Below are 26,271 nucleotides of genomic sequence, written 5' to 3' on the forward strand. Positions count from 1 at the left end.
TAGAATATTCTAAAAACAATTTGTTGAGTTCAATTTTATTTTTTATTTTTTTTAAAGTAGAAATACGTTAATAAAAGTTTAAAGTGTATTTTTACTACAGTATTATGGAAAAGCCTTCAAGATTTATTTATTGTTGTTTTGTCTTTTTGATAACTTTAGACAAAAGTACTTCGTATGTAAGGAACCCACCATGTAAGTATGTTTTTTACAGTTGTTTTTCGTTCAAACGAACCATTAAATGTTTAAAAAAAATTGTGTACTACAAACAAACTATATAAATTTAACACAAACGCTTTTTAACAGTTAAAGTTATTAAATTTTGATTGATAAAAAAGTATGCTACTAAAGTATCAAAGTATTTCAACGATTGCGAAAAAATGGTCAAAAACCTTTAAGAACTAAACTTTCTCTTTTTTTTTAAACTTAACTAAAAATTAAAAATTCAAGTATGTAAAAGTTTACAGAAATACGTTTATTTCGAACTTTGTAAAAATTATGCTTATTAAAGTGGTAAAAACAAGTGTTTTAACTATTTTTAGTATATGTGTAAGGATGTATTTAGAAAATTATAACGCTTAAGTTTTACTACGAAAAAAATTGTTTAAAATTGTAATTTAATACATTTTACTGAATTGAATAAAAACACTTACTCCAATATATACACGAAAGCGAAATTAATCAAAAACTAATGATACAGAGTTGGTATTTTTAGCAAAATAGAATTGAATGCTTTATATAAACTTAACTAAAAATTATTGCATTCATAAACTTTTTTTTTCTATTGCTTATTTCTCATAATTTTAACTTTAAATTTTTATTTAGCTTAATCCAACTTAAATTACAATACAATTAAGGTATTCGTAAACCTTTTCGTCTTAGATATTAAAGTTAATATTAGTATATGCTAACTAAACAAATATTTTCTTGATTTACATACTTTCAAATAGGTTTGAATAATTTTTATTAAAGATAAAGTAGAGTATATAAAAAGAGATATCAAAGATACAATCATTTGACGTTTTAAATTAGGGGCGGGCAACGTTTTTAATCGGCGGGCCGGATCAGGAAAAATTTAGTCCTTTGCGGGCAGGAACATTTCGAACTAGTAATCTAATATATCCAGTATACGGATCCGGTACGATAATCTCTTCTTAGATCCGGATCCTAATTAAAATTCTTATCCGGATCCAGCCGAATACTAATTTTGAAAATCGGATCCGGCCGGATACTACTTTATGGACCCAGTTGGTCACTATTTCGAATTAATTTAATTCACAAACATTTCTCAAGTATGACAAGTATTCTAAGTTAATATATATAAAGTATTTAGATTTCTATATTTTTGAGGCAGAACAAAATTTTCTTCGTAAAAATTTAATACAAAGTTTTATACAAATTTTGTAATATATATTGTTTATTGAACGATAAAAAAGCGCTCAAAAAGTTTGGTCTAAGGACCTGGTGTACAAAGAAACCTTTCGGGTATCGAGTCGTACATCACATGCTTATAAAGTTTCTTACGAGGTATTACACATAGTTTTTTTTATCATTTAAATATTAAAATTTTTAATTAAAAAAATCAGTTAAACGAAAAGATAAATGAAAGAAAATTAAACTAAACGAAAATATATATTGACCTTGGCGGGCTGGTTATTTTCATCCGCGGGCCGGATTCTATTGAAATTTAAAAAACGTTCCTGGGCCGGTCATTTTCACTCTGCGGGCCGGATCCTTGTGCCTTCCGTAGCCCACCCTATTCTATATGTATTTAAATAAATATATTTAATAAAAATTTTTTTATTTAAATAACACAAGATTGGTTAATATCTGTAAACAAGACAACTATTAATGTAACATACACAACACACTTACATACATATATATCTAGGCCAACATTTATACAAAAACGAAGCGCTTTAGTAACATTAAAAATTAAATGATTAATGTTTACTTTTAGGGAAAAACTGCGTAACAACAATGACTGCTATTTCAAATGCATGGAAAATGATTGAAAGCCCTGGGTATCCAAGTGGAATGTCTTCTCAGATACAATGCTCTTGGATGTGCGTTTAAATATAAATATTACAACAGTTAAAAATAAGTTTATAACTTTGTAAGCTATTTCATGTTGCATTTTAAATAGTTAAAAAAACATGCTTAATGTTATGAAGATGTATGTGGTTAAATTTATGTACAAGTTTAAGCTCGTTTACAACCAAACTTTCTAAATACTTAGAAATTACTTGCTAATAGTTTGCAAATCTGTTATTAAAATTAAGCTGTTTTTTACTGTTTTACTTTATTCTAGTATTTTGTTTAAATTTTTACACTCGTTTGGCTAATTTAGCTTCAGTAGTTAAAAGTTAGTAAAAGCTAGTAAAATTAGTAAAAACGAACTAGAATGTAATGGTTTATTTAAAAGATCTTTATTTTAAACAAAAATATAAGGAATATTTGTTTTTATAACTTTTTATATTTTTTTTTGATTTATCATTTTTTGTCCTATTAAAATTTTTTATTTATTCTATTTTTTTATATTCAATAGCATGGTTTCTAAACCGAAAACCCGCATTCGGCTTGCATTTCAGAACTTCAACTTAACTGGTAATATGGGGCATTGCTACACACAATATATTGAACTAATTGACCTAAAAAAACAAGTTTCAATGGTAAGAAACAACATTAGTTATTTAACTTAGAATGGTTGATAGAAATTATAAGTTTTCAGGGTAAAATCTGTGGAACGAAACGTGCTGGAGATTTCGTATCATACGGTTAGCAATTAGTTTGAACCTGTTTTAAAATATAATTATATGTAGTAATTATTGAGGTGTTTGATTTAAATAATTCTATATATCAATAAACTTAAAGCTGTCTTAAAAAAAATCAGATATAACAAAGTTAGTGCTTAATTTCAATACTTTTTATGATACTAAGTATAAACTCAAAACAAAAGTCGTAAGATCTTAGTATTGTTAAGTAGTTTTGTCGTTGTAAAAGTTTTCTTTAATAATTTAAACTCAAATCAATCGTTTTAAAAGTTTTGGAAAGTTTGTTAACATTATTTTTGTTTATCAATCATTGTTTGAACTTGCTAAAATCTCAAGTTGTAGAATAATAGCTATATCAATAAGAGTCTTATAATGTGTTTTACCATAAAAAGACAAATTTAATACATGTTCATGTTAAAAGTATTAATTTATAAATAGAGTAGAAGTTAGACTTATTTTTAGATGTTTAAAGTAAGTTTAGATTAAATTTTAAAAGTACTAATAAAATGACGAGAAATTTATTTAAAACTTAATAAAACAATAACAATGTTACAATAGCAGAGAAAATAAAACATTACAACTTTTGTTGGTTTAATCTAAAAGTATCTTGTTGTTTACAAAGTCTCAAGAGTTTTATTGAGTTACGATTCTAGATCAAGAGGTAGTACGTGTTTTAAGATGACAAAATCTGTTTAATTTGCGATCTATACAAATTTATGCACATAATAGTAAGAACAACAATCTGTTTTTGAACATCTTCTAAAAAAAATATTTTATGCCGATAATTATATGGATAGTAGATTTAAAACATTACTTGGAGCTAGAAATACATATTACCTTTCAATTTAGAATCATCAATCATTAAAACTTGTGAGTCAAAAATCTTTGACAACTAGATTTTATACCTAAAACACTGTTTTCTAACATTTTTGTTGTTTAATTCAGTCTTAAAGCTCTGTTTTACTCGTCATTATTATAAATATTTTTTTCTATTAGTTTTGAACTTAAGTTTAAATTGTTTTATAACAAATCTCAATTTTACTTAAATTAAAAATTAGTATGTACTTTTAACACAAACATGTTTTGTATCGTTCTCTATATCAGTGCTTCTGAACCTTTTTCTGGTGGCGGAACCCTTTTCCAAAGTTCAACTTTTCCGCGGAACCCCTAATTTTAATTTTACATAAAATGTTTAATTAAATAAATATTCTTTTTTAAATTTTGAAAGGCTTCGCGGAACCCCTGAGAGGCGTCGCGGAACTCTAGGGTTCCGCGGAACCCCATTTCAGAAGCACTGCTCTATATGACGTATCCTTTTTATTAAATTTTAAAAAGTATGTTATCTCGAGAGCCTTCTATCAGTCACGGGGCAGTTTTTTTGAAAAATTGTTCTCGGACAGCATTTTATAAAAAAAAGGCAATGCTTAATCAAAGTATACTACTTAATACACAAAAATGGAATAAAATAAAGCACTTATTATAACTAATTACTCATTTTTAAAGTTAGAAAGATTTATTTTTTTCGTTTAAACATCGTCAGAATAAAGTTGTTAAAAAATAATAAAAGTTTATTTCAAATTTTAGTTATGTATGATGACTTTTAAATATATAGCTGAAAATAGCAATGACATTCAATAATGAATACTATATTACTTAAATCATGGATAGGTGCAGCATGTTTTACAACTCCGTTAAGCGGGCGGTTACACAGACGTTTTACACAGACGTTTACACAAACGTGGCGAAACGCTATTAACATTATAGATAACTATAATTTATACCAAAATTTTACCAGTTTTTAGCAATTTTATACTGAAAATGTGCTAAACTAAATTAATAAATAAACCTTCCAAACTTTAAAATGAGTGATTTGTATATAAACTTTCTAATAAAAATCAGTACAAAAACTTTCTTTTATTGTGTGAAATAAGTATGATGAAAATTACATTGCGGACCGCAGATTTTTACTTTTCAGGCTGCAGTTGCTGTTCTACACAAATTAGTTTTTAGTAAATCTAATTAATGATAAAGAAACGGATTATTTATAAACCTTCAAAACTTTTAATAATGATTGATTTGAGTTTAAGTTTCTTAACATAATATGAATAATACTATAGTGAAAACTTTTTTGTTATTAAGTATAAACAACATATATTTTTTAAATTATATAAGAAAGTTAAAATGAAGTATTTTCTACATTAGTATAGTGCTATAGAACATTTAATTAAAAGACTACGACTTTTTAAATATCTAAACAGTTTAAAGGGAATCCAAAAGTTTTTTAACAATTTTCATTAAGTAAACATTTCTGCATTTAAGAAAACATGTCTAAAAACTTAAATTGGAAAAAAAGTAATGAAGAAATGAAAAGGAATAAATTAAATTAAACAACCAAATAATACATAAAAGAACTGAACGCATTTAAAAAAAATTTGAAACTGAAAAAACAGGTTATTTAGCGAAAAAATAAATAAATTTATTTATATGATAATAATAAAAATTATTTTAAACTGCTAAAATGACCCAATTTTAAAGAAATCCTGTTTCAAAAATAAATTTCAATATCTATTTTTTTTTTTTTTAATAAAGGTATACTTTTTAAAACCAAAAAATCGGATAGCTGTCTAAATTGCACGAACGTACAAAATTGCACGAGGGGACAAAATTGCACGAGTGCACAAAATTGCACGAAGATACTTTTGCACAAAGGTAATTTTGCACGAGGGGATGATATTACACGAAGATACTTTTACACGAAGGGTCACTTTTGCACGAAGACACTTTTGCGCGAGCAGACAACTTTGCACGGAGACAATTTTGCACGGTTTAAATATATTTTTTTTTTTTTAATTTTTAGTTTATAATACAATTATTTTTATTTTTAATTTTTTTTACTATTACTGTTACCCCTAACCCTTACCCTCGGTCGGTAAGATATTTTATTTATTTTATATTTTATTTATTTTTAGTTTAATTTATTTTTACTATCACTGTTACCCCTAACCCTTACCCTCGGTCGATAGCTTTTTTTTTTTAATTAGTTTTTTTTTTGTTATTTTTATTACAATTTTTATTATTATTTTTTTTACTATCACTGTTACCCCTAACCCTTACCCTCGGTAAATAACTTTTTTTTTTACTAAATTATTTATTTTTTTTTTGTTTATTTTTTTTTTAATTTTTTTATTTTTTTACTCTCGTGCAAAAATGTAACTCGTGCAAAATTGACCCTTGGTGCAAAATCGTCTTTGTGCAATTTTGTTTCCTCGTGCAATTTTGTGCCCTCGTGCAATTTAGTAACCTCGTGCAATTTTGTCTTCTTGAAATTTAGACCCGTTCCCAAAAAACATATACAGCTAAAATATAAAAAAGAAATTAACAACTGAAATTGAGTAATTTACTAAAATACAAAATCTATTTTTCAGTAATTTAATTGTATTTTTTAAAACTAGGTTCTAAACGTTTAACAAGATATTTTGATACCTAGTTGAGTCGTTGTTTTTACTAAAGATACTTTAATACTTTCGTAAACTCTTCTAGTTTAATTAATCTCTTTCTCTTTAATTTTAACTATAAAGTTTTTAGTTATTGAGTTTCGTAAGAAATCTAAAATAGTCAATAAGTAATTTACCTTAAAAAGAATTTGAATTACCAGTCAAAAAAAACAACTTTGAAATTTTATAACATACAATAATAAATGGCTTCCAAGAAATACTTTAAGTACCTTGGTATGATGATTGATTAATTTTAAAAAGTATGAAAAATGATAGTTAAAGTTACTACTTTTTTTTATAAATGATAGTTTAACAAACTTTAAGCTATAAACTTGTACGTAAAATTGGTATAACTCTTCATTTAGATATACAGAAGTTTTAAAATTTATTATTAATAAGTATGAGAATTTGGCAATCTAAGGCTTAAATCTTGAAGTTAGAACAGTGCTTAGGAAAAGCAACTAGTTTAAATAGACTCTTTATATTCTCATCTTGGCGAGCAAACTTTATAAAACAAACGATTTTTCTCTTGGAATAAAAAAAACATACAAGCAACGACACGTTTTAAAAAGACCAAAGTCTTGTTCCAGAGCAATGTTATTAGTTAAACCTAGGGATCGTTTTTATAGTGCAGTTCAACTTCAACAAACTAAGTTGCAGTTTTTTTTCCTCTCCATAATTAAATGGATTAATTAAAACAGTTTTGAACAAGAAGACTCGTGTTTAATTTTCAAGCTATTTCTAGGTTTTAATTTGTAAGAGTCCGTAAAATAAGTATTTAGTTTTGCATTTAAAACCTATTAGTTAAAAGTAACATTTTAGAGTTAAGAAAATTTTGTAGCTTATAATGCATTAATATTATAAACCTAATAACTTTTTTAGAAATTGTAATTTTCTGAGCTTAGATAAAACAAAGGTGTTTTTTTCAAGTTTGATACAATAGATAAACATAAGGAATACAAATTATATTTATTTTTAAATTTCAAACGTCCTAAAAGTTACAAAAAAAATATAGGTAAATTGGTACAAGTTTATAAAACTATAAGATTAAAACCTAAACTTATAAAATTAAAACTAGTATCTCTCTTCTTTGAGCTGAGCTTAAATAATTTGGATTTTTATTTTAGGAAATGAATTACGGTTAGATCTCCTTGCAGACACATCAACAACTCCTCATAAAGGATTTCAAATGCAATTTAAACAAGTATCTTTTAAAGAAAAATCTGGATTTACTTGTAAGTGCTATACAATTTAACAAAAATCCTTAGTAACATTTTTTTTTCGTTACTTCAAAAATTTCCTATTTATATGTATTTACTGATTTGAGCTCTTTTACTATAGAAAACTGTAAAAAAAGCTCAAAATGTTTGGTCCGCAGACCTGGTGCACGAAAAAACCTTTCGGTTATCGAGTCGCACACCACATGGATACCTTTTAACGTCTTGTTCACGGCAAGCTAATAATTATAAAATTTATAAAACAAATATTTTAAGTTTTTTGAATAAAAACTCATGTTTATCAATTATTTGATGTTTAATAATTTATTTGTTTAATGTTTTAAGTTTTCAAGTTTTCAGATTAACCTTCAAAATTATATTAGTAACACATAACTCTTATAGTAATCTAAACTTAATCAAAAATAAAACTTTTGAAAATCGTTATTTGCTTGCAATGAAAACTGTTTACGTCAAAAGTTATTGTGTAAATTGGTGTAAGAATTGTACAAATACTCTATGTTTAATGAAAATTATTATTGTTCTTTTCCTAGTTATGGTTTTTATTACTCCTCTTGGAAATGAAACTTCACTATTTATAAGACTCTGAATAAAAGGCAGGTAGCTTAGTGCGCTTCTCTAAATCTACAGCATCGTATAAAAAAGCGCTTTTGTTTCAATAATTTAGCTTAGAGATATACTCTGTTTACTTGTTGAGTAGCTTAGGTATACTCTGTTTTTTTTTTAGTTTAAGTATCCATTTACATATAGTTTATTCCTGGTAAGATTTACTCGTTAGCACTTTTAAGTGTATATAGATTTTAACGAATAATATTAGATTAAAACTTTTTTATTTAAGTTCTACAAATCTAGTAGATTTTCTTAAACAAAATGTATTCAATTAATAATAAATTAGTAAATTTTTATATACTATGATCTGTTAGGGCTTTTAAAATAAAGGTTAGGGTATAGGACGTTGATTGTTAACTTTGAATTTTCACACACAGTCTTAAATTGGACAAGAAGTTTAAAGTGAAAATTAAAACTTTAGGCAGAAAAACTTTCTTTCTATACTTACTTTCTTTATTTATTGTTTTTTTACGTAAAACTTTGATATGAAAAACTTTAGTGCATAATTAATTATATAATTTATGTTATTAAAATAAATCAACTTTTTTTTTTTTGTGTTTTTGGAATTCTATTTGGTTTTTCTGCTTTTTAAATTTGTTGGAAAAACTATTTTAACACATATTTCAAAAAAATTCTATTTTTAACTAAAAGTATTTAACAAATTAGTTTTAAAAAAACGTACATAATTTTTTTAAACAGGTAAACTTTTTGTTTTTATGGTTATATTTTTGTTTTTTCATGTAACCAAACTAGTTAGATATAAAACTTATTAAGGAATTATGTTCTTTTCATATTTATTACACTATAAATTATGAATTTATTTTATAAACTAAGTTTCGGTCAAAGACCTCGTTAGTGCTTAAACAAATTTTATTCAAAAATAATTAATTATTTCTCCTCTAGTAGTTGAAATCTCTTTATTTTTTTTCTAAAAATCAAAACATATAACAATATAAATTATTATAAAAGCAATATAATTGTAACTTTTTGAAATCTATTTTTGCTGAAAATTACATCTAAAAAATTTAGAAACTTTATCTGATAAAATGAAAAACAATTTTTAGCAAATAACTTTTGTAAAAGTTAAAAACTTGAGGACAAGTATAAACTTTAAGCCAAACTAACATTTTTTCAAAACAAAATTATGAGATTTTTGTACTTATTTAAAGTGAACATTTTAATAAATGTACATAAGTGGGCTACACGTGAAGAGTAGGGGTGTTACAAAAAAAAGCGACCTTTGAGTTTACAGCTAAAAAATGTTCTATATGTGGCACTTATCACGAAAACACCTTGTGCAAGTTTTTATCTGATTTAGAAAAACTTTCATGGAGGCTAATTTTTATTTTTTAAACAATCCCAATGAAAACTGTATGGGACTAAAAAATTCGACCTCGATATTTTAGTTGAATTTTTTTTACATGAGGCAATTATCACAAAAACACATTGTGCGGAATTAAAATTTATTTGAAGAAAGTTTTGAAAACATTCATGAAAAAAAGAAAAATCTGAATTCGTACATTCTTAGTTGCAAATTGTATATAAATACTTGTATTATTGTTAGTGTGATTACTACTACTGAATTTGTGTAAAAACAAGCTTTATTTATAAACACAAAGTTTTAAATAAGCTTAGTTAAAACATAACTAAAGAATAAGTTTAATTTATTACTTATGGTAATATTATTTTAGCAAAATTTTCCTTTCCCAACGGTGGAAAGAAAAAAAGAAAACTAATAAAGAACCCAATTAACCCTGACAAGAAGTTAAATCCAAACAAGCAAACAAGACTATGGAAAACATCAAACAGCGGTAAAATTAGCTTCAATCACTTAGTTAACAAAAACAAAATTCTTCAGCAACCAAAAAGTGTTAAAAAAATGTGAGAGCCGGTTAAGTTTTTGAAAACTTTTTTTATTAATAGATGTTATAGACGAACTCTTAATTTTTTTACCTTGTTTAACTAAATTATTTAGTTTGCAAATACTTATACTTTGAACATATTGATACATGTATATGAAAGTAAAGTAAGCACTAGAATGGATCGAACGACAATCAAAAAAGTTTCTTTCTGACAATTCATAGCCAGTTTTTTGTTATGTCGCAGAAACACTTGTTGATATTTGTGCGTTGCAGACTAATGCTTGTTGTATGATACTAAAATAATTCAGCTTTGCTGTAGATAACCGAAATATTAATATTAAATTGAAAAAACTAGAAACTTAATATTTTTATACAAACATGAATTTTCAAACCCTACTTTTTCTTAAGCAGTTTTAAATTAAAAAAAAAAAATTTTTTTTATTTAAGCTGTATAATTTTTTTTAGAAAATCAACCAATCAACAGACAAATGTTTCTCAGGAAGAAATTGATTTAGAAAGAACTGTTTCTGATCAAAAACGAGCAACTACGACAAAAAACAAAGTTAAAATTCATTCTCAATCTCAAAAAAATCAACATGAACCAAGTATTTTATTATTTTATTAGTTTTTATTTAAACTATCAACAACTTTAAAACTGCAAATATATGTAAAATTTTGTACCGTAATAAAAGGTTGTAGTTAAATTTTAAATATTTACTTAAATTACACGTATGAAAAATTGTATTTAGTTAGATAGGTCTACATTAAAATACTTTATTACTGATTTCTATAACTTTAAATTCAAAGGTAATTTTTACATGCAAAATTATGAAAAATACAGTGTTTAATTTTTAGTTGTAGTAGAAGTAGACAAAGACAAAAGATTTCGAACTAAATTTTATTTAAAAAAAAAGTTACGTGGTGTTTTTTTAAGGTTTCATTTTTTAGATTATAAAGTTCTTTTTTTCTTTGTGCTTTAAATATAAAGCAACAAATGAACGAAAAAATATATGTTTAAAAAGACATAGTCAAAGTTAGAGTAGAAATATACGATAGCTATTTTATTTACAAAAAATACTGGTTTTTGTGCTAATTATCTGCAAAAATAGTTATTTAATTTTAATTGTTTGTAAAAAAGTTTAAAAAACAAAAAGTACTATATAAATTTAAAGTGTTTCTTTTGTGCAATTTACTCTTAAATTTGTTATTAGATAACTGTCTCCTTATGAATATATTGTTGTAAAAGTATAGTGTTATAAAACTAAACTTAATGAAATTATACTTCTATTATTTAGTTCTTTAAGTTTTAAGTAAATTATGCAAAGTGTCAAAGCAACAATAAGCAAGTTTAATCATTAAACTTTAGATATTTTGTTTAAATTTTTGTAAGAAAGTTGATTGAATTCAATATCGATAAATCAAAAATTAGTTATCTACTCTATACTATCATAAAAAATGATAATAGGTATTAAACAAGTTTAGAAATATATCTAGAGTGTAATCTACCATTTTATAAGAACTTAAAACATCTAAATTTGGATTTTAGTATTAAGGACCAGATAGGTCACTAATCACAGTGCTAATTGATTTTCTGATAGTTTTAAAACCTTAATTTTACATCCTTAGTAAAAGTTTCAAAAAAAGAAACTTTTGTTTTTAGAATTTTAATATTCAGAAAAAAATTATACTTTAATGTATCTTTCGCACGTTGCTTGTGGTTGGTCTGATGGACCAGGTTGGCTACGGCGCGAAGAGTGTGGGTCAACACCCCTTTTGTTGATTCCTCTGTCAATGTTACGCTGGCTACAGCGAGTTTCGGGGTTGTTGACCTTGTCTAAAGTATGATGTATGTTCTCTTTAGAGAACATACTATCCTTTTTGGGGGGCTTGGATCTATTACTCATTATGCTATATCAAGAGTTAGGTGTGGCCCACTAGTTATTTAATTAAATTTAGATATTTTAGATATTTAGATATTCAGACATTTAGATAAATTTAAACATTTGAATTAATTAAATTTGATTTGTAAATTTCAGAGATTATTAAGAGCACCAAAAGCAGCTTGCTTCTTAATTAATTATCCACAACAAAGCTTATTTATTCAATTTTATGTAATCAAATTACAGATCATTTCAATATAATTAACTATTAATACCAAAGTTTATTTATTTAAATTTATGCAAAACCAAAAGTACAATTAACTTCAATTTAATTTTATCAACAGCAGAGTTTATTTATTCAAATTTATGCAAACCAAAAGTACAATTAGCTTCAATTTAATTTTATCAACAGCAGAGTTTATTTATTCAAATTTATGCAAACCACAGTAAAATTAACTTCAATTTAACTTTATTAGAAATTTCAATTTAAGAGACAGAATTAAAAAATAAGAGATTAATTACAATACTCACAATTTAGCACATAGGAAGTTCAGCTTGAGCTTTTACAAATCTAATAATTCAAAACTAAGGCGGCAATTTAGAAACTTAACAAATTAATACAAAAAACCCCTAATTAGAGAAAACTCTTTTGCTGAATTTAATTTAAAGCCAGAGGCGTTACATTTTCCCCTCTTATTAAACATTTTTAGAATTTTAACTTAGGTTTTTTAGATAAATATTAGTTTTAAGGTGATAAACGTTTGTTAAACTGAAAAAAAAAACTTTAAATATAGTCAAGGTGAAAACCATTATACACTAAAGCACTCAACTTAGAGATATATAAGCATGCAACATAAGTTTATAACTTTCTTTTTGTAATTTACATGTAATAAAGAGAAATAATATTTTAAGAGATACTTATGATCATCAACTTTATGTGCTAAAAGGTACTTGCATATAACAACATTTTTGAGCTAATTCAAAATCTGGATTTAAACACTCTACTAGCCATTTTTAAAGTAAAATTAAAACTATAAGTATTTAAATGTAGTAAATGCTTAAGACACTTTTTAAGTGTGGTAAAAATGCTTTTTTTAACAAAATAAAAAAGAAATTCTAAAGAAATTGTAAAGAAAAGACTTTTTTTGAATATAAATTTACAAATTCCTAATTACAATCATGAGTCAAAAGTTTGTTTAAAAGTCAATGTTTACCGTTCATGATGATGGTTCCTTACTCTTACACTGGAGGTTGAGGCTCGGCCTCTTCTTACTCGCCTTCTCCTCCTCTTCTCTGGTTGCTCCAGCTGCGGCCGCTCTTCTTGTAGCGGTTCTCCCGGAACTCTGGCGGGAAGTTTGGCTCCACTGACGTCCTTCTCCGCGAATTAATCGCTGGCGACCTGGCGTTGTTCACCATCGTCATCAACGCCAACGGATTTGAGGGTCTGCTTGACATCATCAGCAGACGGGTTGGCATTGCCCCCATGGGATCCGAAGGTGTGCTGCCTTGTATGCATTTCCAGACAAATCGACATCGTCACTACAATTCTGCTGTACGTAGTGGCAGCTTGTTCTTATTAGAATGGTTCATTCTGAGGTCTCTGGGGTGTGGCAGTTCGACTTACCCCACCAAACTAGATGAGTGAAAGTTATTGAGCCATGATTTTTACAATTTGCTTGGCAAGCTTTCCCAGTGCTAAACAGGAGACAACCAAAACTCAATGCAATATAGAAAATTTTAGATTTTTATATAAAATATCACACAGTACCTATTTTAGCTAAGATAATTACAAAAAAAAAAATACATGTCTATAAGATACCAATTTTTAATGGTTGTACAAATAAATATAAAATCAAAAACCCCATTAATTTTAAAATTAAAAAAATTCTTAAATTTAAGTCATTTAACAGTAATATAAACAATGCAAGCAGCTTCTAGGTGTTGTACAAAATAATCAGTGAAAATCAACTGTTGCTTATTTGAATAAGCCCTTAAGCAGTATTCATCTAAAAAGTACCAAATATCTTTCTATGCTTGTACAAAAAAACACCAGGTCTCCTGGCTTTGACCATGGCAGGCTTGTAATTATCCAATATTATCTCGAGCTCGTAGTTGTGTTTTGGCTTTGCGTGGTAGGTTGGCTTCCTGGTAATTTCAGGGAAGTCCATTAATAGTCTTTTGCATTTCTCTTCTAACGGAGTCGTATTCTTACCACCCAGATTGATGTGGTTGACTGAAGCGACTATAGGGGTGGGCAACTCAGCAGGTGCGAACAGTCTAGCTGATTCGTTTGACCCCATCTTGCATAGTTGAGAGGTAGATGGCAGGATCGCTAGTTCGTTCTTTCTTAACAGGTCCATGCCAATAATGCCAAAGTGGCGTGATTCTTGAATAACCCAGAACGAGTGGTTGATGGGTTCTAAATTCCCCAATTGAAGTTCGACATCCGCGCTACCAATAGGGTGGGTTGTTTTGTTACCAAACCCCTGGATGGTTCTACTTTGTTTAGGAAAATATTTGTCTATACCGTTAGTCAATTCCTTCGGCAGGATTGAAATTTCGGATCCGCTGTCAACCAAAAAGATAACATTTGTGTTTGAATCCGCTAAAAATAATAGATTCTGAGGGAGGTTTTTCGGTTTGGGTGCAGGGAATTTATTCAGTTGAAAAGTCCATTTTTCTACACTTTTGTCTTTATTGTGATTGGTAGTGTCGAGAGATTTTTGTTGTGGTTCTGGCTGCGGTTGCGCTGACCGTTGGGACTGCCCGTTGTGGTGCTGGCTAAGGTGGCTCGGATCGTTGGCACTTGTCGTGGAGGTGCTGGCTAAGGTGGCGCTGACCGTTGACGCTGGTCCTAGTGATGCTGGCTGTGTTTGCGCTGACCGTTGGGACTGCCCGTTGTGGTGCTGGCTAAGGTAGCTCGGATCGTTGGCGCTTGTCGTGGAGGTGCTGGCTAAGGTGGCGCTGACCGTTGACGCTGGCCCTGGTGATGCTGGCTGTGTTTGCGCTGACCGTTGGGACTGCCCGTTGTGGTGCTGGCTAAGGTAGCTCGGATCGTTGGCGCTTGTCGTGGAGGTGCTGGCTTCGGCGGCGCTGACCGTTGACGCTGGCCCTGGTGATGCTGGCTGTGTTTGCGCTGACCGTTGGGACTGCCCGTTGTGGTGCTGGCTAAGGTAGCTCGGATCGTTGACGCTGGTCGTGGAGGTGCTGGCTTTGGTGGCGCTGACCGTTGACGCTGGCCCTGTTGATGCTGGCTGCGGTTGCTCAGAACTTTGGTTCTCATCAGGTGTTTCTGCTGCACTACGTGAGGCTGTTTGCTTTATATGAAAAGTCATCTTTGGTTTGTTTGAAGGTGTGGACACTTCATTTCCTGGATGACTTATAGCGCAGTTTGAGGCATTTCTGGTTGATCTCGGTTGAGATGGGGGTTGCTGTCGAGGGGCGGTTTTATTTACAAACTGGACAGCTTGGGTGTGAGATAGTGTAGCCCCAATCACTCTCCCTCTCACTGCGGAGAGTTTAGGAGCTCGTTTTTTGCATGAGGCGGAGATATCACCTGGCTCCTTGGTAGGTCTTGAGCCTTTGAGGTGTGTGAAACCTGGTGGGGAACCTGGATTTGAGGATCCATGTATGTATTCTGTCTAACCTGAGTTGAGATGTCGTGATTTGTCCTTGTGGATGGATTTAGACTTCTCAATTCATGTAATTCTTCTTGTAATTTTCGAAATTCCTCTAGAAGTTTAGCCCGTCGAATTTGTTCCTTCAAATCTTTGATCCCCTGTACTAACTCCTCGGCACCCAGTTCTTGAGGTGGCACTTGAATAGGGGGTCTCCTGTTGTTTTGGAGGGAATAGTCCATGTTTAAGTGGTTAGGTTGGAGTTGTTGTTGGAATGGCAAAGGTGAAGTTCTTGCTGGAGGAATGGAGCTGTTGCTAGGTGGTCCTGTCACCCTTGGTGGAGGCCCATAGTTGCTAGGTGTAGAATTTTGTTGGGGTGGGTAGCTTTGTCTTGGCAGACCACTTGGATTAGGCTGGTCTCTAGGTTGTTGATAACTGCCCATTTCTGCCTGGGGTTGTTCCTCCTCCACGTCATGGTCACCATATCTTTCGCACGTTGCTTGTGGTTGGTCTGATGGACCAGGTTGGCTACGGCGCGAAGAGTGTGGGTCAACACCCCTTTTGTTGATTCCTCTGTCAATGTTACGCTGGCTACAGCGAGTTTCGGGGTTGTTGACCTTGTCTAAAGTATGATGTATGTTCTCTTTAGAGAACATACTATCCTTTTTGGGGGGCTTGGATCTATTACTCATTATGCTATATCAAGAGTTAGGTGTGGCCCACTAGTTATTTAATTAAATTTAGATATTTTAGATATTTAGATATTCAGATATTTAGATAAATTTAAACATTTGAATTAATTAAATTTGATTTGTAAATTTCAGAGATTATTAAGAGCACCAAAAGCAGCTTGCTTCTTAATTAATTATCCACAACAAAGCTTATTTATTCAATTTTATATAACCAATTTACAGATAATTTCAATATAATTAACTATTAATACCAAAGTTTATTTATTTAAATTTATGCAAAACCAAAAGTACAATTAACTTCAATTTAATTTTATCAACAGCAGAGTTTATTTATTCAAATTTATGCAAACCAAAAGTACAATTAGCTTCAATTTAATTTTATCAACAGCAGAGTTTATTTATTCAAATTTATGCAAACCACAGTAAAATTAACTTCAATTTAACTTTATTAGAAATTTCAATTTAAGAGACAGAATTAAAAAATAAGAGATTAATTACAATACTCACAATTTAGCACATAGGAAGTTCAGCTTGAGCTTTTACAAATCTAATAATTCAAAACTAAGGCGGCAATTTAGAAACTTAACAAATTAATACAAAAAACCCCTAATTAGAGAAAACTCTTTTGCTGAATTTAATTTAAAGCCAGAGGCGTTACAAATGAAAAAGAATTATTTTTTGTAATTTTGACATAAAGTGCTTTTTTTACATTCCATATCTATAAAAATGACTTTTATGTATAAATTTAAATACAACTTTTCAAAAATTCATCGTGAAAATACAGAAAACGAAAAATGGTAATAATTTTTACAAGAATGTATAAACTAATAAAAAAAATATAGTATAATAAACAAAACATTTACAAAAGATACAGTTTGAATAAACACAAAATTTGTATAACTAATTCTTCGGGTAGTAGCCAAACCCTTACGATATAAAAAGTCTAGGCTTATTTAAAATAAGCTAAAGTTTCCTCTGTTACTTGAACTTTTCCTATAAAATTGAAGGTTGGTTTCTATGCATAAGATTTTCTTGGTTTAATAAATAACCATGTTTTTCTTGTAGTTTACTTATCTTTTTATCGACTACAACTTGTTATATCTCATCTAAGATAATTATAATGAAACGGGACAATTTTCAGGTCAAGTTGGTTAGTTGAAATTAAAAAAATATTCTTATTCATTTTTTTTTCTTAATCGTAACATGAGCGAACTTTGCACTCCCTGTGACGCAAGGTTTAAACTATAACTGCTTTTTTTATTTTTACTGTACGACTGAAAGTTGAGGTAATTGCTATGCTAGTTAATTTTTGTTAATATTCAAAGACATAACAAAACTTGAACAGTGTTGTACAAAGAAGATGAAATTAACTTGTACTTTGTTATTGGTATCTCGATTGGATTAGTGCTTTTCTTAATATTTCTCGCCGTTTTAATAAAAAGGTATACTTTTCCTTGTAAATTTTTTTTTTAATTAGTTAATTTTTAACAACAAACTGGTAATGATAAATCATTAAAATTATTTCAAATTTCATTTAAACAGTATAAAACTTTAAGGTGCTTCTTTGAAAATAAGAAAAAATCGAACTTTTATAAGGAAAACGAAAAGAAGTTTAGTAAGACAAATGAAGCATATACAACAGAAGTTTATTTTATTAGATAGTTTTTTAATAGTTTGCAACCTGTTTGGCTTGTTTTTAAATTGACAGCAACCTCTTAAAAACTAATTTTGGATTTTACCTTTTTACTCATTTATTTAATAGTTGTAGTAAATATGTCATACTTATAATACATAGTTTATAATGCATTATAATGTTTATTAAAGAACATAAAGTATTAAAGTAAATAAAAGTTAAAACACTATTAATCTATTTAAAGTATACAAAGTTCTATAATAGCTTGTTATGAAATTTTTACTAAACATTTTAAATCAATAATTATCTTAAGATAATAAAGTTAGGTTATATCTAACAGAAACAAACCCCTTTACCTACGCTTGAACACTCTACGAAGTCAAAACCAGAACGTATGTACAGCTTTATAGATGATGAAGAAAAGAATAAAATATTGGAGTACGAAGGTTGTTTAGGACGACATTTAAAAGAAAAAAGACAAGAGAAAAAAAAATTCCAAAGAAATGCAGCAGACTTAGCAACAGTAAGAAGTTCAAGAAGAGGAGTACCAAATGTTCCCTATGAGGTATAATGAAAATAATTATTTATAAAAATAAAAAAAAACTTGTTTCAATTTTTAAAGGTTTTTAAACTTATTAAGCCTAATTGCTAAACAATACTTTAATTTTTTTTTAGACTTGATAAATTAATTAAAAAAAACTTTTAATTCTTATTAGAACTCATAAAACTTTTTTAGTATTTTGATTTAATTAAGTTTGAAAATTACTTTTATCTTGTTGTTAAAAAGTTTATGATTGTTTTAAATTAACTAGTAATGTAAATTAAACATAGCTTTTGTTGAAGTTTAAGGTTTTAAGACATTGAAATTTTGTCATCTTCTTGTTTAATACTTTGCACAGTTTGTTTAAAATTTTGTACATAATAGTGTAAATATTACATAGCTTAAAAATAATTATGAAAAACAATGTCCGTGCTAAATTGACTATTTGTACAAAAATTACGGCGTGGTATTCTTGCCCGTATTCCCACAATTTCTATATAACTCGCCACATGTTTTAGACATAGACTTTCGCTAGCTACTTTATTTTTGTAAATTTATACTAAAAAAAGTTATTGTCAAACCAACATAATATATCATTATAACTACGGTTTAGTGCCATAATTTACTAACAGATACATTTATATCGCTGTTTAAAATTTTTATTAAAAAGTTTTTTTTCTACGTTTAGTCAGAGTTTTATAGCTAAAGATTTAGTTGCTGGTGAATAAGTTTGCACAAGTAAGAATGTTTACGCTTTACACGAGTGTTTAGATAAACAGGTGTTATCATAAACGTAGTTTGTTTAGGTTTTGAATAATTAAATAAATTAAATTGTGCACAACAACAAGTTTTCTTAGTACTCTTTCTTTATAAAACTAACACATGGTACCTACTTTAGCTTATATTCTTTTCTTACAATATTTATTTTTTACTGAGCTTCGTTGAAGTGTGTTAACTTGTTTAGCACAGAAACATATGTTAGTTTAATAAAAAAAGAGTACTGTGAAAGTTTGTTATGATATATTCCAATGAACTAATAAGATCTCTATTAGCAACGTTGCAGCACTTAGTTTAGTATTCGACAAGTATTCGATGTAATCTTGTTTCCGAAAATTCTCCTATTAAGAGTAAAAATGGTCTTTAAAAACGGTATGGGCGTCTTCCACAAGGTCTGTAGTTTTGCAATTCAGTCTTTGCATTTTAATTTTTGACGTATTTTGTTCAAAAATGACGTCAGAAAAAATGTCATTTTTCGCTTTAAAAAACTTTTTTTGGAGAATTCTCCTATAAAGAGTCAAAAATGCTCTTTAAAAAACGATTTTAAAGTTAGCTTAATATTTGAGTACTTTTATTCATATTGTTTTATCTTGTGAGTCAAACCTTCAGTTAACGTTCTATCGTTTTGATACTTTGCAATTGTGTTCTGATAGGTCGTTTTAAGTGAACTTCTACATGTTAAATTAAATAAACCAATATAGAGGTCATAATCGACATTTAATAACGAAAAACCCGAATAAATCTCAAATCTACGTCTTATGTTGTGTGCTAAACCTTCAGTTTACGTTCTATCATTTTGATGCTTGCCACCTAGGAACGTATTTTGAGAACAGCGCAAAAAGGAGTACAATACCGGCTGTGCGTACGTAAGAAATTTTAGTCTTTAGTTACTTAATTATATATTTATGTTTCATTCATGGGGTATACCAATTGCAATATTCATTATTTCTGCTAAGTTCGTTTTTTTATACGCTTTTCACATTTATGTTTCAATTATGGGTATTTAAATTTTAATTCCACTGTTAACTATTTTAGTTAAATAAATTAATTTTTAATTTTATAAGTAAGTTTATTTCACATTATATTATGTTTTTATTATCTTATCTTGGTTTTCAAAGTGAAAAATAATGATCAAGAAATTAATAAAACTAAATAAGTAAATACTAATTTAATGTTTTTTTAGAACTAATAAATTTTTTTTAAACATTCAGTTACAAACAACTTTATTATTTTCAGTCTAATTTTTCTTTCAGAAAGCAAAATTTTAAACTAACTAAATTAACCATAGGTGGCAAAATTGTATGAAAATATTTATTAAACCTTATAATGTAAAACTATGTCTAATTAAAGTTGAACTTATAATATATATAATCAAACCAAAACATTAAATAAACATTTTAACAATAACACTTCAAGACAACATATACAAACAAAAAAAGCATAATTTTAAGGGCAGCTAACTAAAAAAAAATTCAACACTTTACTATAAACACGATAAAGAGTAAAGAATTCCAAAACAAAAAAGTTTAGATTTACTTCTTCACATAAAAAAAAGGATCAATATAAAAACTATCAATTATGAATATTAATAAATTATCAATATTAAAAAATATAGCATTAATATAATACTAATCATTAATACTAAAAACTCTATCTAAAGTTATCTATATAAATCAATTGTAATAAACTATTACACTAAATAAAAAAATAAGGCACTTTTGTTCACACTAAAAAAGCAATAAATATTAATAAATGATACTAGAAACACTATATATAACTAAAAACAAGCAAAACCTGTTCACTTTTTTAATAAAAGAGTAATTTAACTTTATTAAAGATTAAAAGCATTAATTCAACTTAAATTGTCTAAGTAGTACGTTTAACATAAAATAAAAACAAAGCTCTTGTTTGGTTTGTAACTAAAAAGCATAATTGTACATACAAAGTATAATCAAAAAAGAACTATCACTGAAATTTAATAACGATTAAACAATAGTCAACAAAAATTTACTTTAGTTATAGTTATAATTAAAAAGAAAACCTAAGGCAAGCTCTGCCGCCATCTCTTTTCTGATAGCTGGAAGATCAGACGGACAGATTGAAAAGTTCTCTCTCCTTAAAATACATTTTATATTTTGACAGACATAAACTCCACAATTATGGCCATCTGGTTGTTAAGGTGTGTTAGCAACATTTTCTAAATTTTATAGTGTCAAATCGTTTGTGATCGAGTTTAAGATACAGTTTGATTAAAAATTTTTTTTGAAAACTTACATTGTTTGAAGCCATGGTGATTTTCTCGACATAAACTATCGTAGTATCTAATAAATTTTTCCTTTACAAAAGTGGTTGTAAATTCCGAATGGTTTTTTGTTATATGTGTTTGAATAAATATAAGATCAAAATCAAGAATACTAGCTTTATCTCTTTTTTTTTTTTTGTTTTTATCATTAGAAAAAGCAGTGAAAACATAAGTATCTGATGTAAAAACACTTAGTGTGGTCTGTTGATTTTATAAATTGAAATAGACATTTAATGCATCTCCACACAGCTAATTGGTGCCTTTTAAAGTAGATAAACCTGGATTATAAGTTTCCTTTATATTGTAATATATTTTGTCATACATAGAATTTAGCAAGTACTTTTGGTCGTTATTGATAGATTTATACAAACTTAAATTTATTTTAGGCCTCTTTTTATTAGGAATTTTTTTTGATAAAGCAGTCAAACTAAACTGATTGTTCTTGTCCAAAGAAATGCTTTCTGTAATATAAACATCCATTATTGATACATATATACATTTTTCCAAATGTATTCAACCTGTTACGAATTTTACTTAAGTTCTTAAGAGGATTAGTTTAAAACAATAAAAAATTTTATAAATAAAAAATTTAATAGTTCTTCGGGTTGTTGTGCAAGTTTTCTCTTCCCACAGTAATAAAATAATTAGATTTGTAAAATTATTTTCTTGTCTTTTACTCTACTTGGTTCGTACTGTAAATAAAATTATATTTTATTATATTGAATTATAAGTTATGTGACTTACATATGAGTACGGTTTTTTTGTTAATGAGCCAACAATTACATCATTTTCTGCAATTTCATCAACGTCTTTATTTCGTTTACTTCCACTTGAGCGTTTTAAACTAGTTGAAGCCTGTGATAGAAAAGTTTACAAAATCGAAATACTTCACAAGAACTTTTAACGATTGTAAAAAAGCAGTTGGTTCAAAACCTGAGTATGATATACTAAAAGCTTTAAAACTGTTCAAATCACAAGTAACTTACTAAACATTTTTCCTTTTCGGCCTATGTATTTTTGAGAATAAGCTTTCATTATTTAAAATATACATTTTGGATAAAATGTTCTCAAATGAAAATTAACTTTGTTTTGAAACTTTATTAAAACAATCAGAAACTGATATTCAAAATTGAAAACTTGATAAAGATTCTTAACTTTTTTCATTCAGGTAATCCTCATTGTGAGGAATAACACTAAAGAAATATTTCAAAAACGATTTTTCTTCTATGACTTAATTTTTTTTAAATTCGATAGTCAAAAACTAAATAAGAAAAATAAAGACCTTGAAAAAGACGCCCAAACTATTTAAATAAACAATTTTGCCTCTTGGAGATTTAGACGAAACAAGCTTTTTAAGGCAAGAAATGAGTTTTTTTTTGTGACGTCATTTTTAAAGAAATACGTCAAAAATATAAAATCAGACTGAGTTGCAAGCCTACAGACCTTTGGAAAGACTCCTATACTATTTTTAAACACCAATTTTGACTCTTTGAAGGAAAATTATCCGATACAAAGTTTTGAAGGTGAAATTTTAATTTTTTATGACGTCATTTTTTACAAAGTATTAAAAATTAAAGACTAAATTGCAAAATTACAGACCTTGGGGAGGACGCCCATACCTTTTTTAAAAACCAATTTTACTTTTTATAGAGGATATAGCTAAAACAAGGTTTTTAAGGCGAAACAAGACTTTTTTGACGTCATTTTCGAACAAAGTACGTCAAAAATTAAAAATTAAAGACTGAATTGCAAAACTAAAGACCTTGAAAAAGACGCCCATACCGTTTTTAAAGACCGTTTTTAACTCTTTATAGGAGAATTCTCCGAAACAAGGTTTTTAAGGCAAAAATTGATTTTTCATTGTAACGTCATTTTTTACAAAATCTTAAAAACTGAATTGCAAAACTACAGACCTTGGGAAAGACGTCCATACCATTTTTATAAGACCAACTTTGATTCTTTGTAGGATAATTCACCGAAACAAGTTTTTTTTAGGATATTATATACAGAAAAAAAATTACTACTTTTGTGACGTAATTTAAGGTAATTAAAAATTTATGTACTTAAAAATTAAAACTGTTTTCTGCAACTTCAAACCTTCTAGAACAGTGGTTCCCAACCTTTTTGATGCCCCACACCCCTAAAGTCTCTTAATTTGATTTCGCACCCCTAACACTATATGCTATAACTATTTATTAATAATTTGATTATAAAATCATTGGTTTGATTAATTAATAATTTGTATTTTAATTTTTATGATAGAGTACTATATTATCAAAAAAAAAATACTTGGAAATTTATAAAACATAGCAAACTATATTCGACCAAGTTTTATCTATTTTTTATAAGGTAGAAAACATCAGCTGTTCTAAGTTAAGCTTATGTTAAGTTTTATTTTCAAAACTATTAGCAGCTAGGAATTTTCAAAATAATAAAGGTTTGAGTTAAGATTTTTAAAATTTAAAAGATATGTATAAAAGCAAATACAAAAAAAAATTTGCATACTTACAACATAAATAAAAAAAAGTAGATTGAAAAAGGTAAACTATTTAGGTTCAAAAAATGAATGAATAGAAATAAAGTTTATGCATTGAATTCTTTTGCTGATCTACTAAAATTGGTTTTACTAAAGCTAAAAACAAGTTTTCTTAAATGGTATAAAATACAGTAATAGCTGTGAACTTTACAATTTACTGATGTTAAATCTTTAAGCACCACTTTCTGGACAACGAAGCTTAATAAACGATTACATTATAAATGTAATAAACTTAACAGAACCAATTTAGAACCAGTTTTAAACAATTAATGGCCACTTAAGAAACTAAAATATTTAAAGAATAGATGATTAAAATTCACAGGTGTAAAACTCTAAGAAAGCTTTACTGAAGTGTTAATTCTAAACTAAAAGCTATTAAATGAAATTAGTAAAATGAATTTACTTCTAGAAAAGCGCTCTTGCTTTATGACGTATTAATAAAATTAATTTATTCAGAAAATGAGCGCCAACTTCTTTTTATAACAAAATTTACTTTTTAACTTTATAAACTTTATCAGAGAGTGAAAATCTCCTTATTTATAATTCAAAAATTAAAAGCCATTTTGCACCCCCTGGAATGCTACCTCGCACCCCCAAGGGGTGCGAGCACCCCTGGTTGGGAGCCCCTGTTCTAGAACAAGAAGGTACTTTTTTTTGGTATGTACTTAATTTTTATGTAATAAATTATTTTTTGAAAAAACTTCGAACACTTGGCGAATACTACACTAAATGCTGCAACATCTATTAGCAAACGACCAACTGTAAATTTAAAATATTTATTAATAGTTGTGTATATATATTAAACTGATCTTTTTTTAATTAATGAGTTCGTGTTTAATTATTAGTGTTGTATGAATATTAAACATAACGTTTTCTTAAAAAAACTAATTTCCATTTGTTTATTTATACTTTTTTTAAAGTTTTCAGACTTTCTTAATCGAGAAGCAGTATTGGTAGAAACTGGTGATTCGGCATCAAATGTTAATGCTAATTTAAGGCATGCAAACTTAAACGAGCAGAAAGATTATAAACTGCCAACAATGAAAAGAAAGTTTTCCCAATGGGAAAAAGACCAACTTAAAATTGCATCAAGAAAAATGCAGCAGTAGTTACTTTCTCAAGATGAAGTTAATCAATATTTAAATAGAAAAAGCTTATGGGGAATAGTTGAGTATAAAGATGGCGTAGTTAATGTGCTTTTTCTAATATTTATTTAAAGAAGTATTTATCTTAAATTTTAAAGTTGGTGTTCACAACAGAGTTTACTAAAAACTTAAAAAAAGACAATTCGTTGTTAAATTTTAAGGTTTCCGTCAAAGTTTTTCGAAAAAAAAAGTTTAAAAGGAGAACTATTGTTTAAAAAAGTTTTTTTGAATAATGAGACTTGTTTACCAAAATAACCTAAGAAATTTAGTTTTAATTGATATTAATATAACACTAAAGAATTAGAAAAAAATTAAAAACTATAACATGTTAAAACTATACTATTTTTTAAATTTAAGTTTTTAAAACAAGTATAGACATAAATACTTTAACAGAATAAAAAACTTTAATTTTTATCTTAGATCAGTATCAAAATCAAAACTATATGAACAATTTTTAATTTTTAAATTAAACTAGTATAAATAAAAAACATGGACATCTTAGTAAGACTTCATAGTTATGCTTTACCATTTTTTAGCTGCAAAGCACGATATAGAACGTAACCATTTTAGATTAACACTTTAGATAAAAATAAGTAAAATATTAGCCAACCAGAAGCGCCTTAAATTTGCAGCTTACAGCATTTCTTTTTTTAAAGATTCCAATTTTTCAATGTTAAATTTTTTTTTTCGTAATTTACATCAATATTCAAACTATGCTTGTTTTTCGTTCTTGCTAATATTTCCGAAGAAATTTAAAAGTTGGTTTTAATATATTTTTAGTTTACGTACGTACTTCCATTAAATTGTACGTTGTCATGTTGTAACTATAATATATAGATTTATTGTAACAAAATGACATCGCAAAATAAACGGTAAATTTTGAATAATAGTACGAAAAATTTCAGTTAACAAAAAAAATTTAAGTTTTACCACTTAAGCAGAACTTAAAACAATTATTTATTTTTAAAAAATTTATCAACATTTAAGTTTCATTAAAAAGTCTGAATTTTCTAAATGTTGTGTTTTAATTATACATAAAAAACTGTTTTTGTATCGGTCTTAATGTTATATTAAATGTAATTGCAACAAATTTAAAATGTTAAATAAACATAAATATTATAAAACTGTGCTTTTTGTTGTAAAGAAAACAAGCTTTTAATGAAAATATATTTAAAAA

The 26,271-nt window shown here is 27.6% G+C and overlaps 1 protein-coding gene across 1 annotated transcript; it reads left to right on the forward strand.

Moving 5' to 3' along the window:
- On the forward strand, positions 1–26,141 carry LOC145831584 (uncharacterized). Its single transcript, XM_082938885.1, has 11 exons — positions 1–192; positions 1,958–2,063; positions 2,546–2,669; positions 2,729–2,774; positions 7,393–7,500; positions 9,801–9,990; positions 10,437–10,576; positions 17,506–17,602; positions 17,717–17,804; positions 18,134–18,358; positions 24,870–26,141. The coding sequence occupies exons 1-11, from the start codon at positions 105–107 to the stop codon at positions 25,056–25,058; spliced, it is 1,401 nt and encodes a 466-aa protein (XP_082795011.1). The 5' UTR covers positions 1–104; the 3' UTR covers positions 25,059–26,141.
- The last annotated feature ends 130 nt before the right edge of the window (positions 26,142–26,271 follow it).

Source organism: Thalia democratica, chromosome 3 (genome assembly GCF_965202585.1).
Source record: "Thalia democratica chromosome 3, ktThaDemo2.hap1.1, whole genome shotgun sequence".
Lineage (NCBI taxonomy): Eukaryota > Metazoa > Chordata > Thaliacea > Salpida > Salpidae > Thalia > Thalia democratica.

What these genes read in the sequence shown, in the direction of transcription:
- LOC145831584 (XM_082938885.1), top strand. Translation starts at nt 105, where the DNA reads ATGGAAAAGCCTTCAAGATTTATTTATTGTTGTTTTGTCTTTTTGATA. An exon ending in GTATGTAAGGAACCCACCAT is followed by an intron (nt 193 to 1,957) that starts GTAAGTATGTTT and finishes GTTTACTTTTAG; the next exon opens with GGAAAAACTGCGTAACAACA. An exon ending in CCAAAAAGTGTTAAAAAAAT is followed by an intron (nt 9,991 to 10,436) that starts GTGAGAGCCGGT and finishes AATTTTTTTTAG; the next exon opens with AAAATCAACCAATCAACAGA.